We start from the raw sequence: 26,090 nt of genomic DNA, 5'->3' as shown, positions 1-26,090 counted from the left end.
ACTATCACTGGGGCTGCTAAAGGAGGGTGAAAGGGAGGGGAAGACCTTGCACCTTGGAGGTGAAGCCACTCCTTGGCATCTCAAGTAGGAGGACAGAGGAAATGTCATCCAACCCTCCCCAGCCTGGACCTGAGAGGCGAGGGAAGGGAATTCAACCGGCTTTTAAACTCTCTGGAAGATATCACAGTGGTTTACATTCAAGTTGTCAGTCAGGCAGATGCGTTCCTTAAATGCTCATGATTAGCCCTCTTCCCCAATTAGCAGGATAAGAATCACAGCTCCTGTACAAAGTGGCTGTGGAGACACCCATTAATTTCCACGGACTTGAATGTAAACAGTAATGAAAAGCTCCCGCTAACTTTCCAGGGAGACTTACTCTGAGTGCTCATGTGTCCTTGCGTGCCTTTGCCATCTGGAGAGATACAAGGTCCCTTTTTCTCTCCCTGAGACAAAAGTGATCAGCTTCAGAGCCACCATCCCCAGCAGATCCCAAATGCCTACTTCTTGAGAAGCTTCTTGGGAGGATTCCTTGGTTTTCAAACTCGGTGGCAGAACAGGAAGGGGAGGATCATCTCTGCATTCAAGAATAGTTGGGAACAACTGCAGCATCACTGGCTCCCAAGAAACTCATCATCCTTTGGCAATACCCTGCCCCGGCTGGAAGCAAGCACAGGGGGAGGAGGGCCATTCTGGGCTCTGAGCCGGGCCCAGGGAAAAGAGAAAGCACAAGAAAAAAAAAAAAGACAGAGAAGCTCTGCAAATGAACAGTCAGCATAAACAAAGCCTATCAGCCTAGGCAAGAGGCCGAAGCATGACTGCACTAAACAAATCACGGTGGAATCAGCAATTGGCAAAGTAATTGGCGTTATTACAGCTGATGGAAAATTTTTGATGCCGCCCATGTTCGCTGTTGAAACACTACTCAGACATTTAACTGGCTCAGTTCTCATGTAGTGGATTGCTCTTTTTTTCCTTCTGGAGTATATCAGGCCTTTATCTACACAAAGAAACTTTGGGCTGTGCCCCCCTGGCTCTGTTCACTGGCCATGAGATGGGGGATGAAGCTTTGCACAAACTAAGCAACTCAGGAGAAATGTGTGGAGACAAGTAGGTCTGACCTGGGAAGTTGAATCAATTCAACCTTTGTGTTCCCTCAGTTCTTCGGGAGTTCAACTCTAGCACTACCAAACAGCCCTAGGCTTGCAGCACGTAAAATACTGCAAGTTAAACGAAGGGATGAAAACTGCATCTGGTGATGTCACCGAAGAGTGGTTTTGGTGCTTTAGTCACTATGCAGGTAAAATGGCCTTCTCTCACACACAAGTGCTTGTGTGAGCATATTCCTCAGGCTATTTGATACAGAGTTAATAATGACTGAGTGTCTGCGTTCAGAAAACATTTATCCTTCAACTTGTTAGACTCTTTGGCCAAAGCATCCTCACCCTCTGATTTGAGCCCTCTTCCGTAAAACCAACCGTCCCCCATAGGTCAGGCCTGCATGGGCAGGGAAATTTCAGACAGAGGCTTCAAAATCTTTGCTCAGTACTTTTTAAAAGCCTCACAAAATCATTAAATTATAGGAAGCAGCCAGGTTCTTGAGGTATATGAAATTGGGGAATGGTGCTTTTTTAAGCTTTCATCAGAAAGAGCACCTTGGCTTGGTGCTGAGACGTAGGTTCAGAAGAAGACCAAATCTAAGCTGCCTTTGAAGCAAATTCAAAACCAGAAGATGACAAGCAGACAAGTTCAGCACAGTGGAGGCCAGTTCTTCCCTCCTCCATGCCAAACAAGACTTAAAGTATATCTCACTGGAAAAAGCCAACAGGCTATGGCTGGTGATAAAAATGGAAGGAGAACACAGGCAATCCCATGCTATTTGTTTTATCTAGCCAGCTGAATGTTTTCCCTTCCAGTTACCACTTTTGAGCACTTGAGTGTCAGCAAAGAGCAATCCAGCACCCCAAGAAGACAATGGGGAGATGCCCACTCCCTTCATCCCAGTTTGGGGCAAGCCTTTGATTCACACCCCATATGAGTTTGTCTATGAAGGGGTAAAGCTTCACCATTGGAGACGCAGTGGAATCCTGGGATGGGATTTAGAAGATTGAGGTCTGCTCCCAGCAGTGCTGCTCTGTGGCCACAACCAGATCATCTCACTTACTGTTTTTTTCTGTTCTCTGAAAGGGGCATAACATCTTGCCCTGCTTTGTGAGACGCTGAGATGTATGTGTGAAAAACATGACATAAAAACTGAGCGCTGTCACATAAAGCAAGACGAAGCTATGAAAAGAAGCCAAGGTAATGTGGGTGCCACTAAAATCCTGACACTGAATGCTAGAAGTGGCTTAAATTTGCTGCAGTACTCCTGCTGTTCACTTTTGTTAAGTACGGGGAAATATTGCCTTGCAGATAAACACGTAGATGTGGTAAATGTCCAGAATTTAATGAAGTCCATTATAATTGATGAAAATGTAGCTTTCACTAGTTTATGAATGCCTTATTCACTTTAAAAAAAAAAATCCAGAAAGAATGTTTTCCCTAAGCAAGTGCCAAGTAAGAGAGTAAACAACGGCTAATACACCTTCATCTCTTCTCCAAGGCTGTCTCTCCCGCAAAGGCAAGGCTCCTGTTACACAACCACCAGCCCTGTCCACAGTCCTCCTGCAAACATCTCCCAGTGCAAGGCACCCAACCCCAGCAACAACCAGCCACAGCTTGGTGTGTCGATAGGCAGCGCGAAGCCTTTTCCCACTGCCGCCTGCCTCTGCCAACCCTTCAACTCCCATCTTCACCTCTTAATGTCAAACCGTCTTTGGGACAAGAACAATAATGTATTTGCTTTATGATGCTCCGACTGTGACAGGGATTTTTATGGACTACCACAATATCACCTTCTTAACAGTGGACATGCTGCTGATTAACAGGGTCACATTGGCAGCGAGGGAATCTATAATGTCTTTATTTGTTCACAGGAAGGATACACTGGGAGTTCAAGTTTCTCTCTCCAGCTTCGGCCTCTTGGTGCTTTGATCCTGACCACCTTTGAGAATAAAAGGGGAATTTAGCTCTTAAATGTGATTTGGTCACTGGTGTCTCGGTTAACACCATCCATAAAAGGATCGGTTTCTTTGTTACACAGGACAAGGCTGAGACCGCAGAGTGGAAATAGGAGTAGCATGAAAAAAGCGTATCTTTTTAGTTAAAAAGGGCCAATCATTAACCATGTAAATAAATGAGCGGCTATTGAGCTTTAATAACACACTCTATTATGTTGCTCATTCATGAAGAGGGGTGAGGAGAAAACATTTTGAGGCTTCGAAAAGATTTTTTTTTTTTAATTTGAGAATTACACATCGTGGCATTTCAGCACCACGAACACCTGCTGACAGTATGATTGCAAAACAGGACATTCTTGAGGCTGTAAGAAAATGGGCACAAGAAAGAGAATCCTGTTATCAAGGAAAATATCTGAAGACTGTGGTTGAGTGTTTTTTTCTCTGACTTTTAAAAGCGTCACATCCTCAAATTCAAACAAGCAGATGGCTGCCAGAAACACTCTGAAACCAGCAAGCTGCTTGCATTGGACATATCTTTTGGTGTCTTGGCCTCTTGACTCTCACATTGATTTTTATTTAATTTGATTTTGATCCAAGGCAATTGGAGAGGATTTTAAAGTCACCAATGACCTTTGAACTTCAATGATGGCATTTTGGGGCATTTTATCTAAAAGAGGAGATAAGGGCAGAAATGGCCATTCACTCACCAACTAATGAAAAAAAAAAACTAATGACATCATTTGTGGTTTTAAGCTGAAGCATCTGAAGTAAGCTGCTGAGGCTGTACAGAGAAGAGGTGATGCTGCTGGAGGGAGAAGTGTTTTGAAGAGCACGCAACCATGTCATCATCCCCTTTTGTCAATAGTACACAGCCACAACTGATGACAACTTCAGCTCTAACTCCATGTTCTTGCAAAGTTGCAACCCTCAGAAACCCTAAGTCATGCCTGCTCCTGGCTGAATGTCTGAATTTTTGTTTCTTCTCTCTGGAAGTGTGCAGAAATGTAATCTTTGATACAAAGTTGGGTCTTAGGAAATGTCAGTAGATGAAGAGCCTTGCATTGCTTTTCCCCTGCAACTCAGATTGAGCTGAGCACATCAAGCCTGACCTTCGTTCCTCCCAGTGAGAGAATACGTATCTCTTGTTCCTCACATAGACTACCCAAGACATTGTCTTGAGCTTCATTTCCCAGGTGCTAAACGGCTTGCCATGCAGGAGGTAAATTGAAGCTCTTGGATGAAGGATAAGGCTGATAAATTTGCTCCTTGGGAGCAAGGGGTCCTCTGATGATGTGGGTAAAGGTCACCTGGAAGACAGAACTAAACTGGTATCATCAAAAAAAAATCCTGAGGTAGGCACCCTGAGGCACACATGCATGCCACCAAGGGGAGGACCCTGGCCACTGTTAGTCATGTTCCTCCACACGCTGCGGGAAGTGGGCCCATGTAAAACTCACGAAGTTCAACAAGGCCAAGTGCAAGGTCCGGCACCTGGGTCAGGGCAATCCCAAGCACAGATACAGGCTGGGGGATGAGTGGATGGAGAGCAGCCCTGGGGAGACGGACTTGGGGGTGCTGGTGGATGAAGAGCCTGACATGAGCTGGCAACGTGCGCTCACAGCCCAGAAAGATGATTGCATCCTGGGCCGCATCAGAAGCAGCGTGGCCAGGAGGTCGAGGGAGGTGATTCTCTCCCTCTAGTCTGCTCTGGCGAGATCCCATCTGCAGTAATGCATTCACCTCTGGGGTCCCCAGCATAAGAAGGACATGGACCTGCTCGAGTGGGTCCAGAGGAGGCAATGAAGATGATCAGGGGGCTGGAGCACCTACCCTATGAGGACAGGCTGAGAGAGTTGGGATTGTTCAGCCTGGAGAAGAGAAGGCTTGGGGAGACCTTAGAGCGGCCTTCCAGTGCTTAAAGCGGGCTACAGGAAAGGTGGGGAGGGACTCTTTGTCAGGGAGGGTAGTGATAGGATGAGGGGTGATGGTTTCAAACTGTAAGAGGGGAGATACAGACTAGATATTAGGAAGAAATTCTTCACTGTGAGGGTGGTGAAACCCTGGAAAAGAGAAGCTGTGGCTGCCCCCTCCATGGAAGTGTTCAAGGCCAGGCCAGGTGTGGCCTTGAGCAACCTGGTCTAGTGGAAGGTGTCCCTGCCCATGGCAGGGGGGTTGGAACTGGGTGATCTTTAAGGTCCCTTCCAACCCAAACCATTCTATGATCCTATGAAGTTTCTCAGACCCTGCGGTCCAACTGAATGGGTGACCATGTTAACAGAGTGAGTCGCACAAGGTTCAGATGACTCCATGTCAGAAGCCACATGGGTTGGGGTGCTGCTCTTCCTTCTACCACATGGCATGAAGGCTCCTATGACAGAAGTGGCTTAAAAAAAAAGAGGCCACTGTGTGTCTTCCTGGTGATTTCAGAGGGCTTTGTGCAAGGGGGTCTTTGTTACTACCAGTCTGCTCCATTCATGCCTATTCAAAGGCTAGTTGTTACCCTTCTGTCTGATACCGTCTGTGAGCACAGCGGGTCCTGACAACACTGAATTAGAGCTGAGGCCACCTTCCCAAGGAGGGGAGAGAGGCACTGCAGATGGTACCATTTCTCTAATTCCCTCTTCCTACGACATGTGTAAGGAAAGACATTTTCCTCCCTCACCTTGTCAGGGGCTCTCATGAACTTCTTCCAGCCACCTGAGGCTCCCGCTTTAACACTTCCATCATTGTCCTGCACTTTTTCTCAGCTGTGGGAATGGTGGAGCCATTCTTTTCTCCCAGATGCCTACCTCACCTCACTTATCCTCGCTGAGATTATGTTCTACTCACTTCCAGGTTACTTTCTCCCCAGCACTCTTATGATTGAAGTAGAACAACTTATTAAAGAAACAGGAGCATCCTATATTGCTGCTGCTGCTCAAATACAAGAGACCAGAACTATAGTATTCTTATATGAAGAGTACTGTGCCAACTAATTTTGGTGGCATATAGATAAAATACTGCTTTAATTTATCTGGATCTAGTAAAATCTGAAAAGGGCTTATAGGAAATCATGCCTATATCTTAGTTAATGAAATTCTGGGCTGCTTCTGGGAAGACTGACAATTGTAAAACCAATCTGCCAAACTTTCATTCACAGCTTCATTGCAAAGCCATTACAGATACAGCAAAGACCGCCAAACTCACAGGGGTGTGTTTGAACGCACATGCAGGAATGGGAAGCACCACATTTTCTTCTTCCCAAGGCAACCTGGCAGCCTCGGGGGCAGGAGAGCAAAGAACGGATGCTCTTGATGCTGCCAGCAGGCTTCAATGTTGCAGAACTTTTTTTTCCCAACCGCTAACTTGAGCCTGAAGTCACCTCTGCAAGCAAACCGCATGAGCCTTCACTAACGATGCTGCTCATGATGCCTGGAGAAGGCTGCTGGAAGTCTCAAGCCATCCATCCACATCCCGTCTCGCTTTTCCCATGAAGAAGAGCACACCAGGACACTGATCCATTTGGCTGGCCAGGCTACTGCGCTGCACTGTTAGAGGCAGATACAGGAGCTGATGCAGCTTGATTTTACTGGTGTTCTTTGCAGGTGGTTTGCAGCACCCAGAAACCACAGAAGGCTGAAATGAAACTATATGCACCATATCCGCAGGTCACGTGTGTCCTGATACCCTTGTGTTTATGTTCATGTTCATTATTATACACGGAAGGAGGGTTGTGCAGAAAAACACTGGTCCCTTGGGGACAGCACACTGTAGTAATTTTCAAGCTGGTGGCTCTACAAGTAAAAGCCAGGGTGCTAGCAAGTAAAGCCTGCAAAGTTTGATGTGATTTCTGCTGTGTGGATCAATACTCACAGTAATAATGTATTTCCATGGCATGCTCAGCTGACAGAACTATTGATTATTTGGTATGTAGCAGTGCATTGATACTTGATAGCAAACTGGGACACTGAAACAATAAACGTGCAGTTGTTAACAAGCAACACAGGGCATTGAGTTTCAGTGACACAACTGGGATATCGCTTCCTTTGTCTAAAATGGAACATCTTTAACATGTCAAAAGTACAATTTACTTATCTGACTTACTGAAATACCTGGGGAAAATACCTTCTTCACTGAAACCTGCAGGTAAGGTCATGTTTCCAAATATGTGGTAAAGTCAGTCAGTAATTTCATCCCCACTGTGACCAAACACTTAAGGTATTCTTGAAGGAAGAATGTTTTGTTTGGTATGTTTAAACATGTATTATATCAGATCACCTTGTGCATGAAGAGATTTCAGTGAAAGAAAAGATAACGAAACATTACACTTTGATTGCAGTAGTCGAGCCAAAGATATTTTTTTCTCCTAGGTTTTTGATTCAGTGTGAAAAAGTGTGTGTGTATATATATATATTTGGATAGGAGGAATTCAAAACTTTCTTTATCAAACAAAAGGTTTACTTATATTTGAAAGACATAATGCTATATCCTTCCATGAGCTGTTTTATTATATACGTCTACAATTGTATCCTATGGATACTTTTAACTATCAACCACCAAACCATTAAAAGGAGATTATATAGAACACCAATCTTATGGCTGGAACCTATTGAAAAAGGAACCTCCCTATGGTGAGTGAGAAAGAAATACTTTCTGTGAAGAAAAATAACAGGTGGCACTCGCTGTTGCAGGAAAGAACACTTCAACGACTCAATACTCTTTTTATCTGAACTCAGAGAGGCAGGGTGGTGACTAGAAAATACGCAGGAAATGCACCTGTACTATACATATTTTATATTTATACTGTATTTTATATTTATACTACATTTTATATTTATAGTATACTTTTTCTGGGATAATACAGCCTTTTCTTTGCTATCAGCATGTGGAACCATGTAGTCTTAGTTGCCTTAGCAACAGTCTATGATTTGGAGAGGTCAGGACCAAGGGAGGCTGAATCAGCCTCTGATGGTGTCTCCCCTCTCCCACTGCTGATAAACGGAGTTTAGGATGATAGAGTCCAGTTTCTCAGTTGGGCCTGAGCCTCTTCAGCCACCAGTAGATTAAATGTGCCCAGAAATATTCCCAGGCATTGAAGCCAACTGGCACAGAACAGTTTGTAACGCTGCTCGCAACCATGTCTTAACTTCCCTAACACAGCGGCTAAATGCAAACAGCTCACGGGGATGAACCCTGATCCATGCTTAAGAATGATTTAGGAGTTTGCTACTTGTCGTGGACAAAAAGTGTGCCAAGGACTGGCCTAGTAGTTTGAGTATACCCAGTCACACTCCTGTGAACATTCCCAGACACTGCTTAAGCTGCTTAAGACAGATGCAGTCTAACACATGGGTATGACATATGTCCTTCTTCCTCTTTTCCTGCCCAAGATCATCTCTTTCCAGCCAGGAGAAGAGAAGTATATGGCTCTAAATTTGATTATAACAATAATCATTTGTTGGTTCATGAAATCACTCCTACTCAGTGAGAAACTGGAGACTACTGCTGTCTGCAATCTAAGAATAATTGCAAGGAACCAGGTGTTAGGTGTTTAAAATGACAAAGATGTTATACATGGGCAGCTTAACTTCATAAACAAACCACTGTCCTCTTTTTCCTGTCCCACACCACTGTCATCTGCCTGATACTACATCTTCAACATTTGCAACTTTACATTGCATACACCCATAAAAGCATCCCACCTCAAGTAGTTGCCATATGCTTTAACCACATTGGAGGATTGTAAGGTGTCCCATAGGAACTTCTTTGCTGAGCTGCCATGAGTTTTCATGGGCCCTTCTGAGCTACAAGAAGCTGAACGCAAGATCTTTACTTTGAGAAGAATTGACTGTATCAGGGCAGGGACCATCTGGCAGAAGGCACAGCAGGACGAACGCAATCCTGCGCGAGGAGGGAAGATCTTGGTATGGTGTCCCTCCTACACCCCACAGCGACCCAAGCACTACAAGGCAGTGGAGAGAGGCAGAGGAAACATTTTGGACCTACACCTTACAGCACACACATGACAAAGCCTTCTCAGTGGAAAGGTTTCAGAGCTGCCATCAGAAGCTCTTCCTCTCAGATGGGAGCCATTCAGAAGAACCCGTTCTTTTGAATAGTTTCACTCATGACACTTGCAACACTGGTCCATGGCCACCACCCGTGCAGCAGAAGGAGCTTGGGAGGGAGCACCTTAAAGCAGTGAGCTGGCTGTATTTTGGCAATGGCAATTTCTTGGTGAACAGACAGCATCAAGGCTGCCATCCACCCTTTGCTGTGCCTGCTTTTCCCGAAGAAAACATGGTGGAGACTTGCATCAGGCAGCTGGAGCCCCCTCTCAGCTCCTATCTGGACACCTCTGTGGCCCTGGAAGCTGCAGCTAAGCATCACGTGGGCTCACAGCCTCAATGTTTCATGGTGGTTCCCTGACTCAGGAAGCTATAATTCCAGGAGGATGGCAGATGACTTCATGCCAGCACAATCTAATACCTTATGATCCTACGATCTACTGCAAAAGTCAGGAGGAGTTGGAAGCCCAGCAGGCACCTGATTGAAGAGGCTGGGGGAGATAAGAGGAGAGAGTGTCCTGCTGTGCATTTCCTCCACCTTCACAACCTTCTCATTTTCAAAGAGTTTCCACAGGGCTGTGGCAGCTATTGTTCTCCAGACCTGGCGCATCAGCATCCCCACTACACTGACAGCAGTTTGGGATTCACACACCACCCACCCTTCTCCTTCTTCCCATGGGGAAAATGAGTAGCTCGTTTGGCTTCAAGAGGAAGCAAAATGTGTAGCCCTGTGCTAACTGTATATAGGGCTACGCTGCATACTCCATAACCAGCATGGGCTGCCTAGGCATGTGCTCATGCTCAGGTAGACCCAAATGCACTTACATCGGGCTTCAGAAGCACGTGTCCATCCGTCCTTCCTTCCAAAAGTGGCCACAGCAAACTGATCAAACTTTGGCACAAGCATTACTGATGTGCAGAGTCAGCAATGAATGAGTGTTCCTTCACACCCCATAAAGGAGGATGTAGATTCATATTTGCCATTAAGATATAAAGGAGGCTAACTCAAAACTACAGCAAAGTTTAAAGAGCAATCCTGCACAGGCAGATAGGTAAGATCAATGTAAAAGTTGTTCTTGCCTCTGTTTGGCTCCATAAAAAGAGAAATACTATCAGGGCTGTGCACTTTTCATAACCTGCATTTTTTTCCTAAAAAAGGGTTGAAATAGGTTTAAGCATTACTGCTATTATCTCAAAAATGACAGAGGCATTTCCATATGAATGTTTCCCTTTGCAGTCAGACATCCATATTCACCACACGCATACCTTCAATTCAGGGACTGCAGCTTCCCTCTGGTCCAAGGACTCAGGGTCCATTTTGTGTAGATCTGTCTGCCAAAATGGCATTATTAGTGGTAAGATATATTGCAAGGTCACCCACAGCCTTGATAGAAACAGGAGGGCAGGAGAATATTAGGGAGAAACTGTGAGCTGTAATATCCAACTGCAACTGGCAAACCCAAGTATATTTGGATGGCCTGTACCAGTATTTCACTCCCCCGTTTTCAAATGATTGTCCTCACCCTACTGATTAACCACCTGAATATACCAAAGGATATTCACAGGAAGGATCTCATGATAAAAAGGCTATTCTCGGCCCTGTTTCCATCACATCATAATCTGTCCACTAATATGGCTTGAGATTTCAGCTGATCAAAAGGTCATAAGAAGCTGCCGCTAAGTATCACTCTGTCACTGTTCAGCCGAAGGCACTTTTACTCCATGCAGCAGGCAGAGGAATGCAATAGCAAAGCCTTCAAATCTGTTTGTATAATAGATGAAGTCTTTGCTATATGGCATTTATCTTCCTTCAGGGAGTGACACCTGATAAATAAATCTCTAGTTCCCAGTGAATTTAAATAAAACAAAGGCAAATCATATCCCTGCACACTGTAAATATATAACTGCAGAGAACGTAAGAGTTCCCACTCTCCCACCATTCCCTTTGCTACAAAACCTATGAAGTGCTGACCACCCTCAAACTTTGCCAAAATCAAGAGAACCCAAATCTCTTGAGTGTACTACAAAGAATATTGTGATAACATAGGAGGGACTAAAAGATACATCACTCATTTAGATAAATGAAATGGTAAAAATTACTTTTTTTTTTTTTTCTTTAGGTTAGCAAAAAGCAAAAACCAAAGAAAGGGGGTTTATTACCATGTCAGTAGGAATAATGGAGTGAAAATGGGGGGAAATCTGATAAATGGGGCGCTGTAATTCCAGTAAACACACTAAGCCAGACAACTTCCAAACATCCTGAGATGACTAAAATACCAAACCACGTTCTATCCAAACCCACCCACATTGGCCAGTTAGTCAGTGCTGTACCACGGTGTGCAGGCGGCCATCGGTCCTGCACGGCGGCCATCCCTGGATGCCAGCCATTGCCCCCAGGTGCCGACCGCAGCCGCTTCTCTGGCCATCCTGCATCCAAGCGGTTCAAAATGGGCAAAACCACAGATCGCCGCCCAAAACAGCAGGGAGAGAGCGTACCGCTGCCAACAACCACCTGCCACCTGAAGCCCTTGTCTCGCAGGTCTGTAGAGCTAGTTTCTGTGAGCATCACCATTGGAAAAAGCACTGTTTTGTGCCTCCCGCACATCTGAAGAGTTGTTGCAACCAAATGAAACCCTTCAGCATTTCCCAGACTGTCTGCCTGCTCCCTGGCTCTCCAGATGCAGACCTCTACACCAGGACCAACAGACAGTTCCTTTAACTGCGACTGGCAGTCATTTTGCTCTCCTCCATGCTTTCAAAGCTGAGAGCCATCAAAGATTAGCTGAAAAAATCATGACTATTTTTCCCTAAGAAGCAGCACTGGTAATAGGCTTCAGGAAAAATCCTCCTAAATGCAAGTGATAAGCGTAGACTGTGTGAAGGCTGACAGGTCTGATTATAATTATCACTGCAAAGGGACCAGCACTAACCTCTCTTCTGGAAGGCAATGACAGTTCCTGGAAGTGAACATGCAAGCAAATTATCACAAACAAAATCATTGCAAGTGCAATTGTCTTTCAATGGGAAACTAAATAAGGCACTGATTTGGGGGGGGGGGGGGAAACAAACCCTTGAGCACTTATTAAAGTTCATTCCAACAGAAAATGGCACTCAATCATATGCTTAAGTTTCGCTGACTTCAGGATGATGGGAGTAAAAGAATGAAGTGGGACACATGAAGCATGAGATGGAGTCATGCATATAAGAGGTGTTTAGAAATAAAGGAAACTTTCTGAAACCATACTTAAAGAATACACTCTGCAACATAACATGAACAGAGAGTCCCAGAGAGCATGTTGGTCCAGACTGAGCTAAATACTCAAAACCATGACAAAACTCAGGCAGCCTTCTACCAACCTTTTCCCCTTCCTCACATCCTAGCAGGAAGAAAGCCAAACAGAACCAACACAGAGCTCTTAAAATTGCATCGATACATTGAGTTCCTCAAATTACACCTATACATTGACTGAAATATCACAACATTATCTTTTCAGCAGGGTTTTGAGGTAAATATGGTAGGCAGTATTCCTTCAAGATCATCCTGCCCTAATCTTTATCGTGCTTTCTCTAACAGCACTACATTTCTCTTAGGCTGTAGGTTGTTTTGGCATTCCTCTTTCTATTTCCATTGCAAACTCAGAAATAAGAGAAACTTGGGCAATCTGGAATAAGAGTAGCACTACAGTAGCTTTTTCTTTCTGAACACAGGGAAAAAGGTATTATAGTGGGCTATAACTGCAGAGGAGATGAAGAGAAAAGCCTCAGAGTCAAAGGCAGTTCTAGGAGTTTCATTCTCATTATATCTCAATGGAGTGAAGCAAATAAATTGCGCAAGGAGACATATGGAAGCTCACTACGCAAATGGCCTATTTAAGTCTCTAACTTCCTAATTAGGTCCTGGTGTCAGGAGGTTGGTAACAATTATTCACACGTAGATCATTTGGATACAATACAAACCGTTCTAAAACCCAAACCATCATAATGGCATGCATTAAAAAGAAGGCCTATTTAGCTTAATCTTTTTAGACTCTCTCACTTAGCACTTGGAATATCAGTTTTTGCGCTACGCACACCCTAAATTTCCTGTCTAACACATAACAATGGTTTTGGAAGGGGAAAAGGAAGAAACAAAAACCTCACAGCTGTAGCCCCTTGTTCTTACCTTGTTCACAGATTTCGTCACTGGACTCTGCACAGGGAACCCACACTCTCTTCCCAAAGTCTTCATCTGACTCTGTGGCGTTTCCCAGAGCAAAGAGAAAAGAGAAAAACCTTGATTGTGGGAATGACTGTACAGAAAATGGTCACAAGCATCCAAAGTTTTGCTCTGCCCTTCCCCATTCCCTTATACCTTTCTGCATGCCCACCACCACCTGCCAGCTGGGCCCCTCTCACCACCCAGTGCCAGGGTTCATCCTTGGCCCCACTCAGTTCTGGAAGGTCCCCCAAGCTTCTCCTTAACCCACACAGATGCATAGATGCACAAATTTATCCTCCCAAATAGCCCCAGTAAGCACACTGGCATCAATTGGCATCACAGGGACATCACAGCTTTCCCCAGCACCTGCGGGGCACGCAATGAGCCATGGTAGCAGGGTTGGTGCCGTGGATTCCTGTGACAACCTGTGTCAGAAAGGCTTGGGAAGAGCAGGAAGGTGTCACAGGGTGTCAATACGCCTGCTTTGTTTAAGAGTTAAAGCACGGAGCCGAAGCCAAGGATTACCACACTGCAAAACCATTTAAAACAGGGTAAATGCTTGTGATTCAACATCATGACTGCAGCAAACCCGCTCAGCCCTGTGCTTTTGCACTTCTGGTAGAAGAGTTCTTCCTCTCCCCTTCTTCCTCTCCCGCCTCCTCTCCCCTCTTTGTCCACCTCTCCAGCCCTTCACACAAAGGTGAAATATTTTACATTTTCACCTGTGGTGATGCAGATCAGAAAGTGTTTGCTTTGTTTTGCTTTTCACTGATTTTGCCCAAGGCATCTTTTTAAGCGGCAGCCTGTGCAAAGATAATAGGTGGCACGATTCTCTGTAACTGGAATCAGCAACAAATCAGCCATCTGCCACTCCAGGGGTCTGAGATTAACCCAGCTACTGGACCGTGACTGCAAAGCATTTGCACATTTAGATTACAGAAATGCGAGGTTACCAGTCCAAAAAAATAAAAGACTGCGAGTGGGGAAGGTGTGGGGAGAAAGGGTGGAAGACAGCCTTGGAAGAGTCCTCTGGATTAACCCTTCCAGACACAGGTCACCTCATAACAACTCCAAGCAGACAACATTTCTTATTATAAAGTGTTAAAAGGGTGAAGCATTTGAAGTCATCAACTTGACATTCATGAGACACGAAGGCAGAAACACTTTGTTTCCTGTTTATATTTATGTTATAACAAAGACATTCGGCTGCCTTGTCAATGCCTTGCAAAGCTCCTTGGGAAGTATGGCCCAGCTGCCCATATGGCTTACTTGGACTACTTGGAAAGTACAAGAGTAACATTTTTGATGGACATGAGTCACCTTACTCCAGAGCATTGTCAAAATATTGAGGAAATGAGAGAGGTCTGTGTTTGGAAATATCAAAGTTTAGGAAGGTCTCTTCATTTGCTGTCCTCAGTTTACCTTCCTGAATAAAAACCATCTCATTGCTACTCTGTGCACATGGATGCTGTCCGTCCACATTATTATTTGTCAGTATCTTTGGGATCCTCTCTATAAATCTGTCAGGAACTGTTATTTGGTAACTGAAGTATTAAGAGGTTTAACTAACTCTTTTTCAGGGAGTGTAGTGATAGGATGAGGCGTAGCAGTTTTAAACTGAAAGAGGGTAGGTTTAGATCAGGTGTTAGGAAGAATTTATTTACTGTGATGGTGGTGAGACACTGGCACATGTTGCCCAGAGAAGCTGTGGTTTCCCCTTCCCTGAAAATGTTCAAGGCCAGGTTGGATGGGGCTTGGAGTAACGTGGTCTAGTGGGAGGTGTCCCTGCCCATGGCAAGGGGAGGGTGGAAATAGGTGATCTTTAAGGTCCCTTCCAACCCGAACCAGCCTATGATGCTATTCTATGATAAATCAGTAGTAAACACAAGCTGGCTCCACATCTAAAAGCACGAACCATGCTCTGTGCAGGTGCATGGTGGGTTAGGACAGCCACCAGGGTCTCCTCTGCTCACTTTGATGTGGGATTTAATCCCCACACCTGGCATTTGCTTTTGTGGGTTGGAATCCCATGGTCAGGGATTTTAGTTTAAAAAGAGGAGATTGTGCTCAGAGAAAGAGGTGCAGCTGCAACCGAAAGTATCAGCAAGGATTTCTGGGGAACCCAAGCAAGAGCTGCATGGTATGTGCCCTTGGTGAGGATGGTAGCTTAAATACAAAACTCATTTCATTAAGTCCACAGAGGCAACCGAAAAGAGAGCAGCAAGCACATGTGTGCGTACAAACCCATGTTTTTTTATATATGTACTTCACTGATGAAGAACAGGTAGGATCGGGTGGAAGGCACAATGGCACACCGATTACTCCAAGTTACTTGGCCAACCCTCTTGTTGACATTTGACATGGTTTCTTCACCTTCCCCAAGGTTTCCTGGGCCAAGTGCTACATGCCCCTCACTTGCCACAAAGAAAAAAGAGCAAGAAGAGACAGTACCTCCTCTCCACCAGCCCAAGTCAGCTACGTGGTTCAAGGCACAGCTGAGAGCTGAGGAAGAGCAAGGGATCAGTTGCTGCAGACATCCTGCTCCATACAAGACCTGCTAGCGTCACCTTAGAAATGAGTGCACCTCCCAGCAGCATTAATTTAGGACTGAGCTTTTGATCCTCAGCAGAGGAAGGACCATTGATCTGCAAGGAGCTGTAAGAAGATGAGGGTGAGGACAGCAGGCTGGATAATACCTTTGAGTCTCTCTGAATTCCCCACTACTTATTACAGTTCTGCTTGGGCAGAATTAGGCGCTCTAAAACCAGGTCTATGCGTCTTCAACCAAAGGTGAGGTTTGAAGTGGTTTGGATATGTACTAGGGCATGGTTTTCAGGTGAGAGAGAGGTCATGGGGATCATCCCACACCTGGGACTACAAACTGGGCCAAGCTAACAATGCAACAACCCACAAGCTTCTGAGATGCAGCTAGTTAATGAGCCTCTGCCCATGCTTTAGAAAGGTCTCCTTGAACTTGACCTGCTGGCTACATGAGCGCTAAAACTACTGTTAAAACAGGATCTGGACCTGTTTTCAAACCCAAAAGCAGGAGTTTTCTCTTCCTCCAGTCTCCAATTTCTGTAAAGCCAACCTAAAACTTCAGATGCAAATGTCAGAACAATCCAGAAAGAAGCATGTGTATGGTGGGGGGAAAAATCTTTGCATTCGGCTTCAACTATTAAATTGCTACAAGAATGCTTCTGCTGCTAACAATTTTTAAAAGGTTTAAAAAAAAAAAAAATCCAATTAAAAAAAAGGTACTTTTATGCACCTTTTCCTAGCTGTAAATGGAGGGAAAACGGGACCAACACAGGGCCAAACCTTTCCTTTCAGACAAAAATCACAGCAAAACTCCAGCCCATCCCTTGCAGATGAATCAACCTTACGAATTGCTGCTGATGTTTCAGCCCTATATGATTTGTTTGTTTGTTTGTTTTATCCAGGCAGGCTTTGAGGGAAGGGGCTTCTGCAACTGAAGCACCAACACTGCATTAATCAGGAGCTCAGCTGAGCCGCGGAGCTGCCTGGAAGTTGCCTCATCCCCCAGCAAATGAGAAGCAGAGGGGAACACCGACGCAGGCAACGCTGCACCTTGCAGAGATTCACATGTCCTACAAGTAACCTTGCATCAGGATACAGAGCCACGAGAGCAGCCTTATGGGTATGGAGAGAGGAGGAGGAGGACAGCGAGGAGGAGGGGAAGGAGTGGCAACAGGAAAACAATCAGAAAACTCCCTGGGAATCGAGTCTTCTCTTTCTCCTTAGGAAAAAAAAAAAAAAAAATAAAAATAAAAAAACCCTCCCCGATACGGAGATGACCAGAGGGGATGAGCATGCTCGCCACTTTCTGCTTATAATCCTTTCCAGTGAATGTCATAACAGACACACATGGGCTAGAGACTGGCTATAAGCACAGCATTTCTGCCAGGCGCTTGCCACACTGCACCAGCCCTGGGGTGCATGGTGCTGTCCCCCTTCTGCCCCTTCTGCACCCCAAGTCCCCAGCAAGGGTCTCCTCTCTTTCTCAGAACCCCTAAATATCACTGGGGGTGGGTGGGGGAGAAAAGGGTCACATTTAAAAGGCGAAGGGGAAGCAGGGAGGAGGGAGAACACCCCTGAGCCCGGCCGGCAGACCCATGGCCACAGCCATTCTCATTCCCAGCACGTTCCGCTGCTCTCCAGCGCAGCCCAGCTTCGAGATATTAGTGTGGCGCAGAGTGCCATTTTCGAGTCGCTGCAGCTCCTTCTTGGCACCGGTTCAGCTTTTTGTCTTGCCTTCTCCTCTGAGCACCCAGCGGAGGGAGGAGAAAAGAAAGGAAGAAAATCAAGCCCCGCCGCTTCGCCGCCGGGGCCGTCAGCCTCCCCCTGGCACCCCCTGCCTCGCCTGCGGCACCCCGCACCCTCCCAACCCACTCCCAACTGAACCCGCTCGGGAAACATAAATCTCTTCCCACCTCCACAGCAGCCAGTTCACAGCCTCCTTCCACACCCCCCCCCCCCCGCCTTTTCATTGCTCTCTCCTTTGTACTCCTCTAAATTTTTCCAGCCGAGCGTTACAACCTTCCACCCTCCTCTTTCTCCTCCGTTCCCCAGCCCTCCCACCTCTTCCCCTCACATCGGCAAAAAAAAATCGTGCCATGGTTGCCAATGCACTGGCATCTCCTCGGAGTGGAGAGCCACTGCGCCCACAACACGCCTGGCAGGTCCAATCCAGCTCACAGCTGCCCAAGCGCAGGCGAGCTGCGGTGCTCAGGAGCTCACACACGTGTGCACACACACACACGTGTCACAAGGCAGGACAGACTCCCGTTTGCACCCCTAGGTATTGCTGTAAATGCAAACTTCCTGCAAGCTTGTGTTTGGCGACCGAATTCTTCCTCCTGCTTGTGGGGCCAGGAGAAAAACAGAAGTGGAATAACGAGGGAGGGAGGGTGTATTTTTATTTTTTTTTTAAGCAACTCAAACATGGCACTGAGCTCTTCCACCAACAACTTCTCAGCCTGCTGTGCTGGCAACCAGCTGCTGGTTCCAGCCTGGCAGCGGCTTTGATTTGTTTTTCTCTCCTCTTAAACACCCTCCTCCCAAATATTTATTCCCCTTATTTTTTTTCTTTATAGTTTTTTTTTCCTTCCCTTTTTCCCTCTTAGCTTGTCCACAGAGGGACTCCCTCCCACCCCCACTCACAAATCCAAAGCAGAACGTGTGGAAGGAACACCAAAGGGAGTGAAACGTGATGTAACACTCAATGGACCAAGAAGGAGGTGGGGGGGGAAACCTGTATGTACACACAACATATGTATGCCCTTCTTCGAGGACGATGGAGAGAGTGGGAGACGCCCTAAAAGCAGGCAGCACGACCCTTGTGCGTGCCAGGATGTGCAAGCCCCAGCCCCCTCCATGAAGGAGGGAGGAGACAGGTTCGGTTGGGAGGTAGAGAAAGGTTGAGGGAAAATGCATGTTCTCCATGGAAAGGACCCAAGAGAGCCAACTTTCAGCCAGCAATGTGACTCCAATTAAACCAGAGTTTGAAACACTGACATATGCATAACGGAGATAAAGTGGTATAAAATGCACCTCGTCTGGTGCCTGGAGGAAAGAGATTTAGAGCAAAAATATAATAATGCTGATGCTGGGGATGGCTTGGAAGGCACGTGGAGGGAGGAGAGAAGATGTGCTGAGGATTTTAGCATGGTGGCATAAGTGCATTAAGCTGCAAGCCAGGCTGGAGACCCAGAGCTGCTGGTGTGCCGGGTTTTTATGAGCCTGGTTGGACTGTTTTGTCCACTGAGACACATCAGGACTCCTTGGAAGCCACAGTAGTTAGAGGACGATGAAACAGATGGGCACTTGCTGTGTCTCAGGCCTGCTGCCTCTACTCCCTGTGGCAACGAGTCCCTCAGGAGGCCAAGCAAAAGTACCAGAAAAAGGCTGGTTCTTGCCGAACACGCTCTGGCCACCCTGGGGAATAGCAGAGCAACCAGCTTGAAAGCAAGGTTGCAGAGACAGACCGGAGGACGGACAGACAGACAGAGAGACAGCATGCTCGGGGTGGTATAGACAAAACAGCAGTGTCCTGAGCAGCTGCCTAATATGTATCTTGGCAAAAATCTCACCTGGCTGTGGATGAAGCAGAAATCGCAGGCTGGAATCATAAACCCGTCAGTTGGTCCGATTTTTGCTTCCCCTGCCTGCACATACAACGCAGGAAGAAAACGGAGGGCTGGATTACACCCTCTAGCTGCCAGGAGCCACATGGAGGAGCTGGTCCTTCGGCCACCGCCAGCTGCTGCGTGTGGAGCAGCTGATGGGCAGGCACTGACGTGGACTTAAAATAAGCAGATGCCCTGCTGTGACACTAAGGGACGTGTGAGTTTGCGTACCTAAACCAAGCCTCAGGACTGTGCTCTTAGAAGCACCTCTGCCACTGGGATGTGTCCCCTGCTCAAGGTCCACATTGGAGCTTTCTCCAGGACACTGCAGCATGACTGGGGCTGGCTGGGTTGGATGGAGCAATACCATAGAATCACAGAATGGTCTGGGTTGGAAAGGATCTCCAGTGTCTCACAGCCCTCACAGTGAAGAATTTCTTCCTAATATCTAATTTAAATCTCCCCCCTTCCAGTTTGAAACCATTACCCCTCGTCCTATCACTACCCTCCCTGATCAAGAGTCCCTCCCCACCTTTCCTGTAGCCCCCTGTCAGCACTGGCAGGCCGCTGTAAGGTCTCCCCGGAGCCTTCTCTTCTCCAGGCTGAACAAGCCCAACTCTCTCAGACTGCCCTTGCAGGGAAGCCACTCCAGCCCCTTCACAGCCCATCATATCCAGGTAGGGCCAACAAAGTCCCTCTTCCGGATTATGGTTTCACTGTCCCAGGTCCCTTACACAAGGTTGTCATCTAGCATTGGCAATGGTTCTTCCCAATGCCTGCTTCCAAAGTCAGCCATTGTCCACCTGAGTCCTCTCCCCCAGACGGTTCACAAGTCTGTTTTCTCTCTTTGCTATCCCCCAGGCTTAGGGTGGGTTTCTGCCCTTCTCTCCAGCCTTTAGTACTCAGTGGTGGCATTTGGCAAGGCAGACAGGGTCCCTCAGGCGTGTCCGTGGCAAAGCAGACCCTGAAACTTCAGTTGGAGGCTTCTGCAGAGAAGCATCCCTGCCTGGAGGTATCACTGAAGTGACTCCCAGATAGAGGCACTTTCAGATCCTTTGAGACGAAAGGCGCTATAAATAAAAGATATTACAGACTAACAAGTTCTCAGTTGCAAACCGGAGTGGGAAAGAATATTTTAGCATCCTCTTTCTAAGCACATTAACTCTTGGCAGACATGATCGTTCAGGTCTTCAGAGCTGAAAACTTCACACGGTACGCAGCACGTTGAGTCTGCATGCTCCATCTCCAGTCTCAGCAGCTCCAAAATCTACACTGCCCCTATGCTATATTCCCCCAGTACAGCGAGTATCCAAATATTGTGTCGTTTTGGGGGTTACGACAGTAAATGTACACTCCGCTGTGATCTTTCCCAGGAAAAACTCAGCCTTCGCCACTGTAAGCTCACAATAGACAGTGCCTAAAGATCTTTATCAATTGTCTTCTGATGCTTCCCTTCCCAGGGTGAGCAAGCACTTTGTATCAATCTGGCTTGCTTTAGTGCAGTGACCCAGTGCTGTGCTCTGCTGCTGGAAGTTCAGGTCCCAGCTGCGGGGCTAAACTCTTGCTGACATTGTGCTGATTTCTCCGTCTCTGTCACCCACGCTGCCAGGGAAGGGGCGGGGGGATATGTTGGTTTTTTTCCAGGCTGGAAAAGAAAGAAAACAATCGTGCAAAACCCGGAGAAGATGTGGCAAAGGAGAAGGGGGAGGAAAGAGATCCTGACATGTGCGGTGAGGTTGAGAAGAGGAAATCCTTTGGGCAGCAAAGGGCACATCATCACGTTCTTTTTCTTCACCGAGGAGAAAATCTTGCTCAAGAGGCAATTAAAATGTTACGGGCAAGGAAAAGTTTTTAGGATGCCTCGAAGAACTAGCGTGCGTGCACAAGTGCACGGGGAGAGATGCAGAGGGGGAAATCACTATTAGTGACGGGTGAACTACAAAAGGTTGGGTGGTTTGTTTTGGATAAAGATCCCCACATGCAGATGTTTATCTAAAGCCCTCGGTCTTCAGAGCAGAGCTGGAAATGTCTTAAGAACAGACCCTTCTTGCATGATTTCCAGTATCTCTCAGAGCAGTCGATCATGCCAAAAATACCACGAAAACAGCTTTTTTTCTTCTTCTTTTATGCAGTGTTTTGGCTCTTCTGCTTTTGGTTCCAAGCAAAACCTAAAACCGCAGAAGTCTTTGACTTGAAGGTTAGACTGTGCTTATTTAACTTCAAGCTATCCTGGTTCTCATGACTGCACACATACGAGGGAAATAAGGAAAAACTGCACTGTGATTCTGTGGAAAACTTTAAATAGAAGGCTCCCTGAAAACTGGCAGAAAACCAAGCTAGTTTCCCTCAGAGGGGACTACAAGCCTTGATTTCTCCTACCTTAAGCAGACTGCTTATCTGTAAGCTGGCTATTCTTCCCATAGATAGCATGCAAGATCACAGCATTCCCAGTTCAAACGAGCCTGTTAGCCTTGGGTGGTTATTAGTCAGTAAATACTATTGAATCAATAAACAAAATAAAGACTTTGAAGAGAGTCTTGTTTCCCCACCCAATCTTGAAACTCATCAGATCTGCAGTAGCCCTAATTTGGCAGAAAAGGAAGAAAGAAAACAGTTTGAACACGATCCGGTGCCCTCCAGTTTTCTTAAATCAGAGTGTAACTGAAGTAAAATAGAATCATAGAATCGTAGAATAGTTTGGGTCGGAAGGGACCTTTAAAGGTCATCTAGCCCAACCCCCAAAATAGCCTGGGGATGGTGGTGTTGGGATGAAAGCGGCATGTTTTGCTTAAGTCCTCTGGACAAACAGGGCTGTTACAGGGGTGGATTTGATCTCTGGCTGGATTTACACAATTATATCTCAAGTAATGCTGCTCAGTGTGTAAGTCAGATCAGAATCAGGCCAGTGTGCTTTTAAGGATGTTGCCAGAAACCCTATGTCTCGGGACTGTTCACCTCAGGAAGGTTAAAAGCACATACGTTCACTCTACGTGTAGTAAAGAATGAATGTTTTGCTGTTAAAGACCAAAAATTGTTCTTCCTAAATGATTTCTTGTAGTCTTTTTTCCTGCCTTTCCTATTATTTACTAACCAATCAAGCAATGGTCTTCAGCACATCCAAGTGGTTTGGAGACCAAGACTCGGGCTTTAGCTGGTACAAATCAGGATAATTCAATACAAGTCAACAGAAATGATGAAGTCAGTGGAAAATGTGTGACCAAGAGTTTATACTACACAGGCTCCCAAGACAAGGGCACAGCCTTCTAGACAGCACAGTACATATAGTCTAAGTATTTTCTCACTAAAGCTGACGGCACTTTATTTTGGGTGACCAAGAGAGATACAGCAGGCTCAAGTCCCCATTTGTGTCCACATGGGTGAATCAGGAGCAGCTCCATTACCCGTCACATGCTGTGCTCTTCACAAAATCTGTTCATTGTGTCCTGCTAAACGCTGCAGGATGCTGACAATTTTTGTCAAAGCTTGGCTTTTGTGCAGCTTCTTAGTTTAGATGGTGGGAGGGAGGGATGGGTTTAACTTTTGGCTTGAAAGAAAGTAAAAAACCTGCACCCTTTCAAGAGTGCTGAGCAGTTGAGAAATCTGGCCCTGAGCTTGTCTGAAAAAGTGACCCATCATTCTAGTTGTTACACCATTCTCTTGCCTATGACTAACACACGGATGGATATTTACTTGCAGGAAATTCTGGTGAGAGATGGGGGTTCCCATTCACTCGTGCTGTTTACCGCTCCCCCGAGATCACAGGCTTCAGCGACGATGGAGCAGACCGCTTCACAGGTGCACAGTTTATATGCCAAAATGGGTTGTAAATCAGAGACGAGAAAGAATGAGCTGGAACAACGCTTGTTTGTGGAAGCAGCCATTGGAAAGGGATGTTGACCGTGTTCATTTTACAGGTCTCATCTCCTAAGTCTATGCTTCCTCATACTGCACCGGAGGGACTGGGTCCCGGGTTGGAAATCCAAGGAGCACGCCAATAATTTGCCAGAGCTTACACAGGGGGTGAACTTGTCCCTGATCTCCATTATTGGTTCAAAACCAGGAATTCTCATACCCTTTCGGACAGATGGCTGGTCCTATTACTTCTTATGTTAGATTTCCCATTGAGACTGAAAGCAAATCCACATTCAAGCTGAAAGTAAACAACCTGTGAATTCAAAAGGCATTAACTCGAACTGCCAAAGCATTTGCTGCGTATGCTGCAGATGTCAAACAGACAGTTTCCCACAGCCCTGAGCCTAGACACATAACTAAGTTACACAGCAAAACCTTCTATCCAGCCTGAAAATCCATCCTGTGCAAAACTCAGTCTCCTCACTGGCATTTTAAGGGCTGGAGCCTCAGCTGGAGTGAATTAATGTAGTTGCTCTGATTTGAATAGAGCTACGCCAATTTATACCAGATGAGGATTTCGCCCTTTGGAGGCCAAGTGGTAAATGTCTATCCACTACTTTTTTTTAACAGTGTGGTTTGAGAAAAAAATAAAATGTGGTGTATTTTAAAGACTGAAAGAGCACTAAGTAAGTTTCTTTCCATTTCTACGATTAATTTCTGAAGGAACATATTACAGGGCTTGGTCCTGAAGAAGCAGGCTTTGCAGAAAAAAAGCATACAAACAACACAACTTATAAATACAAACAACATGTTACCCAACTTATTCTGATTCTGATACATTCTAAAACGCCGACGAGTTAACTAGGAACCCAAGCACGACATCGTTGTGGTATTGCAGGAAATTCAGAAAGTGGAAAGGACTGAATAAACCAGTCTGTTTTTTTCCTGCCGGGGCTGAATGAATAGGACAAAAAAAAACCCCACAAAACCAAACCATACAAACAAAAAAACCCACCCATATGCTTTGGAAGGCTCTGAACATTAGTATCATGGCATGCTCGCCAGCCGTAAAGATGTGCAAGATGGTTTTTCTAATATATATTGGTGTAAATCCCAAACAGCATCACTGAAGTCATGTTCTGTAAATCAGGATTCATTTCGCTTAAAGCAATGTAACCTCATGGTATAGATTCAGGAAAGATTACCCGAATTAAGCCTATGATTCATTCCTTAGCATAGGAGGCCCCAGCTCGCAGACTCGGATGAGCCTTGATTTTCCTCAAAGTAAACTGGAGGTCAAATATTACACCAAGAGAAAAGACTGGAGATTTTTAAGATGCTGGTAATGGGAAATCAAATCACTAAACTGTTTAACTTAAAGCCACTAGACTGATGCATCTCCTCAGAAAATTCACCCCCTCTTTCCTCCAGCCATCCTTATTTTCACTATACAACTCAGTGTAAGCTGGCAATTAGTAATACTTTGCCTGTTTATAGAGCCTTCCATCTGAGGATCTAGAAACACTTTGTAAACATGAATGAATTAAGCTTCTTAACACCCCCTGTGAGACTGATACTACTATCTCATTTGCACAGCTCGGAGAAGAGGTGCAGGTTCGCTGAGGGTCGGAGCCAGTCAGCCCCGGAGCTGGGAAACCACTCTAGACCCTGAACCTCACTTTCAGCTCAATAACACAAGGCTTTCAATGGATGCGGTGATGTGCCTGGCAACTTTGGAAGCTTACAATTGTCTGTTGAGACTGCCAGAGTGCCCTCGTGTCTGGTAGGCTGAAGACACAGAGGGTTAAACTTCTACCCATGAAGAGAACTTAAGTCCCACTTACTGTTGGACAGAAACATCATGAATACGCCATCCATCCTCACCTGAAACAATCACTCACAAATATCATCCTCTGACATGGCAAACAGGAGAGAAAATCGGGAATTCAGTTGTCCTTACTCAATTTTTAATAATAACACCAACCCTGGACAAAACACTACAACAGTCCAGGAACATTCCTTTCCTTTTCTTTGCATCTTTAATTGCCCGTATCTCATGTAGGTGAAAGGTAAAATATTCAAGCTTGCTTGCAAGTCATGATGACAAGAGGAAGTTAAAGGATTTTTAAAGAAAGCCTAAAGGTTTTGCTTCCAACGTTATCAGGAATGCTTAGATCCCAGGCAAGCCTTAGGACAAGATAGGCATTGATGAGACGAGCAGTTTTTTTTTCCAAAGCACAGTCTCGTTGATTTAAGAGCAGCTAATGTCTGGTACCTATTTGAAGCATTTTTCCACGTAGCCCTTCTCCAAATGCATGGCAATCGGACAATTTCCATGATGATTCTTCTGTCTAAAAATACACACTCTCCTTCTTTTCAATTTATCACTGAGCCAGTCAGCCTGTTTATTATTGAAGTTTTGCCCATTTAATAGTGCACTTAGGAAAGCTTAATACAAACACTGACCAATTCATCGCTGTCACAGAAAGAAAAGCCTTAGAAATCATTCATCTAAGCAGGAGTCAAGAGCAAGAGTCTCTTATTTAGAGATCGGTCAATAAGAAACGATGTTATGGAAGCTATTCTGAACAGAACAGATTTATTTTTTTTAAAAAACACCTCTTTTCTGCCACAAATTGAAATCGAGGAGAATAGCAAATAAGATATTTGATTTTGCTTTTGAAAATTGTTGGTGACCTTAAATCCCAGAAATGGGGCACTACAGAAGAGACAGGCATTTGACATATTCTGTGTGTTGATTTGCGAACTACTAGCAGAGTGCTGTTTG

General features: G+C 45.6%; 1 protein-coding gene across 5 annotated transcripts in view; it reads right to left on the bottom strand.

Moving 5' to 3' along the window:
- Positions 1 to 26,090, bottom strand: part of SETBP1 (SET binding protein 1) — a 241,466-nt gene that overhangs the window by 125,612 nt on the left and 89,764 nt on the right. For 2 of the 5 annotated variants that reach the window (XM_086479836.1, XM_086479835.1), the window contains exon 3: positions 13,266 to 13,337. The exons of the other annotated variants lie outside the window; for them this stretch is intronic. In XM_086479836.1, the coding sequence (XP_086335962.1) occupies positions 13,266 to 13,337 (72 nt within the window). The remainder of the gene's footprint in view (positions 1 to 13,265; positions 13,338 to 26,090) is intronic. 5 annotated transcript variants of the gene reach the window in all.

This window comes from Leptosomus discolor, chromosome Z, assembly GCF_034619465.1.
Source record: "Leptosomus discolor isolate bLepDis1 chromosome Z, bLepDis1.hap2, whole genome shotgun sequence".
Taxonomy (NCBI): Eukaryota; Metazoa; Chordata; class Aves; order Leptosomiformes; family Leptosomidae; genus Leptosomus; species Leptosomus discolor.
The sequence above is the reverse complement of the archived record's forward strand: the minus strand, read 5'-3'. Positions and strand labels throughout refer to the sequence as shown.